The sequence below is a fragment of the Triticum dicoccoides genome, chromosome 4B (assembly GCF_002162155.2).
Source record: "Triticum dicoccoides isolate Atlit2015 ecotype Zavitan chromosome 4B, WEW_v2.0, whole genome shotgun sequence".
Taxonomy (NCBI): domain Eukaryota; kingdom Viridiplantae; phylum Streptophyta; class Magnoliopsida; order Poales; family Poaceae; genus Triticum; species Triticum dicoccoides.
This window is the reverse complement of record NC_041387.1, coordinates 270,956,059-270,963,574: the sequence shown is the minus strand read 5'-3', so window position 1 is coordinate 270,963,574 and position 7,516 is coordinate 270,956,059. Positions and strand designations below refer to the sequence as shown.

General features: G+C 47.0%; 1 protein-coding gene across 11 annotated transcripts; it reads right to left on the bottom strand.

The window, feature by feature from the left end:
• Window positions 1–282: 282 nt before the first annotated feature.
• On the bottom strand, window positions 283–4,195 carry LOC119295955 (nuclear pore complex protein NUP205-like). 11 transcript variants are annotated; one of them, XR_005144545.1, is made up of 6 exons: window positions 3,418–4,195; window positions 2,674–2,766; window positions 2,260–2,418; window positions 1,955–2,019; window positions 1,641–1,884; window positions 283–1,266 (listed from the first exon to the last, which is right to left on the bottom strand). XR_005144545.1 is itself a non-coding variant. In XM_037574377.1 (5 exons), the coding sequence occupies exons 1-5, from the start codon at window positions 3,421–3,423 to the stop codon at window positions 1,725–1,727; spliced, it is 483 nt and encodes a 160-aa protein (XP_037430274.1). In that variant the 5' UTR covers window positions 3,424–4,195; the 3' UTR covers window positions 283–1,724. The 11 variants fall into 11 exon arrangements, 7 of the variants coding, with proteins under 7 accessions (XP_037430274.1, XP_037430279.1, XP_037430276.1 ...); XR_005144548.1 differs by adding an exon at window positions 1,472–1,504 and having other exon boundaries at window positions 1,641–2,418; XM_037574377.1 differs by having other exon boundaries at window positions 283–1,884.
• Window positions 4,196–7,516: the final 3,321 nt, after the last annotated feature.

Below are 7,516 nucleotides of genomic sequence, written 5' to 3'. Positions count from 1 at the left end.
CAAATATTTTTAAATCCTTGATCATTCCCGATACTCCAATCCAAGTTGTGGAACTTTGTATTACTAGGAAACATGCCCGTGCGTTGCAACGGGAGAAAAAAAATCGTATGCCCCTATCCTCCTTGCACATAGATCCACATCACTTACTTGCAAGGATATATGGCCGCAAATGCATATTCAAATTAAGAACGATCAAAATGCATATTATTTATCTTATATATATTTCATACAGGGAAAATTCAACCTTTGAAGGAAATGAGGTGAAAGAGTTAACTTCTGGAATGAACGTCAAAGCCAATTACCTTTTGGGGCAATGTATTATTAAAGTATATCCATACAACTTGCGATGTGATCATGAGAGAACAAAGTTGAATAATGATTTTTTTTATCAAGTAAAGAAGGTGAGAACAGTGCTCAAAACTCAAGTGTGAGATTATAGACAACACACAGATTGCCTTATTCCAACTGAAGAATATATGTACCAATGAGATCGATCTCCATGCTACACCAAATTATCAATTCATCAATTGATTGTACATTGCATATCAATTTACTTACCTGAAATTTTAAAAAACCTGACTGGTGATGAACTAACCGATTCACACAAAGAGCTACAATCAGAGGAAGTGGGTAAGAATGGAAATTAATATAAATGGCAAACAACAATCTAATAAAACAGTACAATACTTATAGAAACTGGTAACGAATTTGGAATTTAATATTTTATTGAACGGAAAAACCCCTCCGCATTATTAGTGATGCCAATCCTAAAATAAGATAACAACTTGAAGAACAGAGAAAACTAATTTATTTGGAGCTCATAGCTCAGAACACAAATTGCAGTTTCCAGCTTAAGAGATAGACACGTGCCAGTTTCCCTCACATGTGTGACCTTCAGAATATTGCATTGCTCTCATTACCAAAACGAGGGCATCAAATATTTAACCTGCAAACCAGAACATGTGACAATATCTATGAAGAGCTGCATCTACTTCATTTGAATGACATATTGATTAGGAGGTAGTAGCATGCAACATATACAAATAAAAGTTTTGCAATGCGACAAGCGCCACCTCCCCAAAATTCTGGAAAGCTCAATCTTATCGCACCTCCTCTTGGTCTTTCCCCTGAATTCCATCTGAGACAGCTACAAGGCCGCCCGGGCGATCATTACAGCGAATGACACTGACTCAAGTTCACTCGACACCTTCTACTCCACGCTCAACTCGGCGAGACTCGGCCAACTCAAGTTGTTATCAGCAAGCCCTTGTGTGAATCGGTTAGTTCATCACCAGTCAGGTTTCAGTAACACATTTCAGTTTCACAAAATTATAATTTACCAGTCCACTGAACATGTTGCACATTTCAGTTTCACAAAATTGTAAACATATCCTGAATATTTGATGATTTTGTACTAACTATACAGTACGATAGAATTACAAAAAGAAAAGTAAGACACTAACGGACTAACCTGCATGTCCTTGGTTTGTTCACTCTGTTTGCTCTGAATTGCAGATTGTGTTTACAGCCACATAGTATCACGTCAAATGTCTCATGAATTAAGATCACAAAACTTCTCTAAAGAAAGAACATCACAAAACTCTCATAAACAATATGAGGTCATGCAGGATGCAACCAACCTTGGGTCGCTCGGGAAATCGAGCAAGATGTGTTATCCCTGGTCATTGTTCTTGGCCGGCCTCTGTTGCTCCGCTCTTGCCCAATCACCGGATAACTGAAACCACACAAACCTCTTGGATTCCAACTCTAATCCGCCACCATCGGTCACTATGTGTGGCTCGACATGTGATGGCGCGCGTCCAGCAAATCCCTGCAGCTCGCCGACCCAAATCCCACCGTTGCCGCCACAATGTCCTAGCTGCACTATAGTCCAAGAAATTAGAATCTCGCACCATATGTAATCAAGAGCAGAGATACGGAAGAATTCAAATACTTGGAACTGACGAACGACGACAATCCTGATTCGAGACTTGGGCTTAGCGGCTTGCTTCGAAATGTCTATAAAAGAGCAACCTCTATAAATGTCTATAGAAGAGCAACCTCAGTATAAACGTCTATGAAAGAGTTCAAATACAGAAGTTCATATAATACTACGAAAGAGTTTCAATAGAGGTTCTGAACTTCAATGTCTTAAAATTATTACTTCTTGATACAACTACCTGAAATTAACAATAAGCGGGTTACAATATGAAATTCCCAACAGAAAAGATTAAGTGGTCATGCACACACACAACTCACTTCAACAATTTTCGACCAGCTAGTTAACATGTGAAGCTGGGCTGTCTGTTCTTCAAGATATTTATTATATCTCCAGGCCCATTTCAGCATATGATGGAACAATCCTTTTAGCTCTCCTTTCTCAGACTCGCTCAATTGTGTGCGCAGTTCTTGAGACATCTGAACATCAAGAGAAGCAACTTGAAGAACATAATAATCTCAAACCCAGTATGAACAAGACTGAACAAGCAACCTAGATAAGCTTTTGATGGAACACATCAAGATCAATCAGGTCGATCACCTCTCTCCGAAAAATAATATACACTACCAAATTCAGATGTTACAGAATTCCGTAGGATCTCTTCAATCTAAGAATCAAAAAACTGATGAGATACGAAAAAACAAAATAATAATTTCACGGGTTCAAATGCACACCTTTGATTCAACTCTCAGATTGGAAAGCAGCTGAGGGTATTTCATTGAAGTGTATGGACATCTGAACTGTACAACTTCAAGCAATTCCAAAACCTACATGAAACAAATAGAAAATAAGATTTTCCAGTGGACAAATTGTCAAGACATCTTTCTCTCACTGTTAATGAATAAAAAGTTTAGCAAGTCTGGATACTTCTAAAGTTTTGTGGTGTCTTGAATGGTGAACCATTCAGGACTGCTCCATGTGCAGGTATGAGTTTTATTAAGTTCGGTGAAGCATTTGCGCTTCAAGCCACATCTAAATCCGTCCTTCGCTGTTCAGTGGCTAGGCCATCAATAATCCCAAATCCACTGCCAAGTCTAAAAGGCAATGTGTCTGATGAATCCAACAACTGGCAGCGGCAACAACCATTTAGAAATTAAACAAGAGCGCCACCGACATAAAGATAAATATAAGAGAAAAAGGCTTTTATCTCTACCCTTATCAGGCAGCTAATATTCAGATGCAATTAAACAAGGCAATCCTAGGAACACTTAGGTTAGAAAAGCAAGTCAGGAGCACAATTAATTATCTCTACTCTCATATGTAAGCAATGATAGCAGACAAAAACTATGCTCTTTAATTGCGAAGCAGAATGTTGCCCATCTGGAATCAGTGAGTGATGCGCCACAGAGAGGGCACTTCTAGTTCTAGTGCTTCAGGGGTTGGGTTTTCAGCGTCTGCAGCACCATTAGGAAAATCACCTGCATCGGCCCCGGAGAAGAACCCACCGCGGCCGTGGCGCCCGGAGAACACCTTGCGGTTCTTGGCCACGACGTCGCACGCCGCCTCCGCTGGCATCCGGCGCGCGAACAACGCAGCCGCCAGGAACCATCCGGCGCCAGACCCTGCTTGAAATAGTCCACTACGCGGGCCTCGGGGTTCCCGGACAGCTCCCGCAGTCAGCGCTCGAGCCTTACCAGCACGGCCGCGGCGAGCGCGCCCCGCAGAGCATGCCCCTGCCGGCTCCAGCGCCTGTGCGCCAAACAGGAAGTTGGACTCGAGGATGGAGAAGATCTGCTCAACGGCCCGACGCCGTGCTGCCCCACAAGCCCCGGCGAGGCGGCTTTCATCCCCGCCGCATCGTGGTGGAACGCCCGGCTCAGCCCGCCCACACACCGCGGCGGCTCACCCTTGGGCGCCCTATCCGTGCGTGAGCCGGCCTCGACGCCACCGGCAACGGCCCGACGCCGTGCTGATGCGCCCGAGCCCAGGCGAGGAAGCCTCCATACCCTGCCGCATCATGGTCGCATCGCCGTAGTTGTCACCACCACCACGGACGTTGTCGCGCAGCCGCAGCCTCCGAGTTCACCAGCCGCCGGTGCCCCCGTCCTCCCTGCGACCGGCGCCGCCACCCTCTACCTCGCGGACAACGACGACAACGCCACTATCGACCGTCTCGGGCCGCCCCTGGCCTCGCTCACGTGGACCGCAGACAACCCCTGCTGCGACGCCTCATTCTATTCTTGGGCTTGGACGACGCGTACGCCCGGTGGTGGAGAACGGGAATGGATAAGCTGCCGGTGGAGGATAGGGGGTTTAATGTAAAAATGAAACATTTTCTGAACTTAAAATAAGACTGCGGGTTGATTTCATGTAAACTTATGGGCTTGTTTGCAAAACGGCCACGATGACGGACGACCAGAAGCATTAGCTGCTTTATTAGTAGGGAAAGATTTCATCCGTCCCCTTTTCTTTCCTGATTTGAGACATGGAACAATCCTCACGCACTGCATGCCGACCCATCTCTCCTTGTTTCCCAATTCTTCCAGCCCAGCCGGCCCATCTAACCTAGCCCACCTAAACTCTCCTTAACCCTAGCCAGCGGTCGAGCCTCCAGATCGATCCCCATCCCTCCTCCTCGCGCGCCGCCACAGGAGAGCCTTGCTCAATCCACCCCCTCCTCTCGATCTATCCCTCGTCCTCCCACTCCGCCGCTGCCAGACACAACTAGCACGAGGAGGCCGCGCCCGCGCCCGATCCCTCCTCTCGCTCGATCCCTCCTCTCGCTTGATCCCCTCCGCTCCGGCCAGCGAGTCCGGGCCGCCGAGCTCTGTCGCCGCCTTCCTCTCCTGCTGTTGCACCGCCGGCCATGACATCCTTCCTCACGCAGCTCCTTCTCTGCCTCCACCACAAGCCCACCATGGTGCTGCTGCTATGCTTGTTGCGCACCTCCCGTCGGCCCCTGGTGATGCCATGTCCGCCTCGTCAGCAAGCTCGCCGCCGCTACTCTTCCTGCATCGCCGACCTGCCTCGCCTCGGTTTCCCACGACCCCGCTCTACGCCATCCTTCCCCCTTGCGCCAAGTCCGGCCACCGTACCGCCATGTTCCTCACGCTCGAGCGCCTTCCATGGCCTCCGCCACCCACATTTGCTCGCGGACGCCACTACCAGCGCCTTGGCGGCCACTAGATACTTCGCGCCACTACTCCGCCTCCACCGGATCTTCACACTGCCTCGACGACCACTCTCCCTCGGCCAGTTCATTGTGCATGACCAGCAGCGCCTTCTCCATGGAGCACTAGCACTGTTGCGAGTCCCGAGCACCACCACAGGTGGCCGCCGCACTGACCACCTTGGGTTGGCGCTGTTCACTGTTGTTGCCTCCGTGCATCTTCACTTCCTGTGCCCGTGGACGTCAAGACCAAGTACCCCTTCGTTTCGTCAATACCGGCAAGTTTGGAAGATCCCAAGTACCACTACGACCTGCCAAGACCCTCTTCGAACGTGTATGACTACTATCGCCGAAGACTGTCAAGTGAACCATTACCGTCGCCGTGGATTCGACAAGATAATGTGTACCACTACTGTCGCCCCAAAGATATTGGATTCGTCAAGTACCTCTCCGAAACGATAGTGTAGAACTACTTCCACTACGACCGTTGCGAGAACGTCTACTTCCTCTACATTGCACCGAACTCGTCCCGCCCGAAAACGCACGCTTTGAAGGTATAATCGCCGAGACGACCGACGAATGCATCTGTTGTATGAGATGCCCTTGTTTGCACCGCGTCCGAATTGTCTCTCTTTGCCATGCCAATGTCACATGGGAACTTGGTATCCGGGATCACCCCACCATCTTTTGCATCTTCCGTAAATCCACACTTTCTTTTGCACCGACATCCCGACGAGTTGTTGGATCATCGGAATGTTGTCGTGGCACCATTTGCGTTGTCATTGCCGTGGCACCGCTTTCGTTCCGCCACGGTGACAAATGCTTCATAACATGCTCATGTCAGCATTTTCATAAAATTGCATAAACTTGCATATGTCATCCGCATCATTATACAACATTTAAAAATGTTAAAAATTGTTGTTTGCATTAAATTGCTAAATAGCATATGGGAATTTTCCGGAATTGTTGGTTGTTGTTTCCAGCCTCATTTAAACTTGCCTAAATAGTTAGATTAATTATGCTTCATAGTACCTAAACAAGTGTGAACTAAATAATTGTTGTGAAGTTTCGTCAATATGCAACTCGTTGCATATTGAGCTCCACTTAATTTGTAGTATTGTTTGTGCACTTTGCCATGCCTCTTTAAAGCGGACATGGATCATACTTGATTTTGCATCATGTAATGCTTATGTGAGGTTGTTTACCATGTTGTTTGCTTCTTTCCGGTTTGCTTGTCTCGTTAGATTCGGTTTCGTTCTGGAGTTGTGAGGATTCATTCGACTATGTCCGTTTGTCTTCTTAATGTACTCGTTCTTCTTCTTTGCGGGATCTCAAGAAAGATGACCATTACCGTCGATATCACTTCAATCTTTTCTTGCTAGTTGTTCACTCTATTGCTATTTCACGCTACCTACCACTTGTTTACCATGCCTCCCATATTGCTATGTCAAGTCTCTAACCCACCTTCCTAGCAAACCGTTGTTTGGCTATGTTACCGCTTTTGCTCAGCCCCTCTTATAGCATTGTTAGTTGCAGGTGAAGTTGAAGATTGCTCCATGTTGGATCATGTTTATGTTGGGATCACAATATCTCTTATTTTAATTAATGCATCTATATACTTGGTAGGGTGGAAGGCTTGGCCTTTTGCTCGGTGTTTTGTTCCACTCTTGCTGCCCAACTTTCCGTCATACCGGTGTTATGTTCCTTGATTTTGCGTTCCTTACATGGTTCGGGTTATGGGACTCGGCTTTGAATAAAACTCCTCCACCGAGGCCCAACCTTGGTTTTACATTTTCCTAACAACCCCCTAACCTTTTCCCTTGGGAGTTGCAAACCCAAGGGTCATCTTTATTTTACCCCCCGGGCCAGTGTTCCTCTGAGTGCTGGTCCACCTGGGCGATGGCCGGCACCCCTGGGGAACCTGGGTCTATGCCAACCCGACGTCTTGCCCATCCGGTGTGCCCTGAGAACGAGATATGTGCAGCTCCTATCGGGATTTGTCAGCACATTTCAGTGGTCTTGCTGGTCTTGTTTTACCATTGTCGAAATGACTTGTAACTGGGATTCCGAGTCTGGTCCGGTTATTCCAGGAGAAGGAATATCCTTCGTCGATCGTGAGAGCTTGTGATGCGCTAAGTTGGGACACCCCTGTAGGGTATAAACTTTCAAGAGCCGTGTGGCAGATGGGAATTTGTTAATATCCGGTTGTAGAGAACTTGACACTTGACTTAATTAAAATGCATCAATCGCGTGTGTAGCCGTGATGGTCTCCTTTCGACGAGGTCCGGGAAGTGAACACGGTTTGGGTTATCTTTGAACGTAAGTAGTTTCACGATCACTTCTTGATCACTTATAGCTTCACGATCATTGCGTAGCTTCTCATCTTACTTTTATTTGCGTATGTTAGC

Bases quoted from the DNA above. Each gene is read 5' to 3' on its own strand.
- LOC119295955 (XM_037574377.1), bottom strand. The intron at 2,419-2,673 runs GTGTGCATTTGA...CTTGATGTTCAG, and splicing joins ATCTGAGAGTTGAATCAAAG to ATGTCTCAAGAACTGCGCAC. The intron at 1,885-1,954 runs GTATTTGAATTC...CTTGGACTATAG, and splicing joins TCGTCGTTCGTCAGTTCCAA to TGCAGCTAGGACATTGTGGC.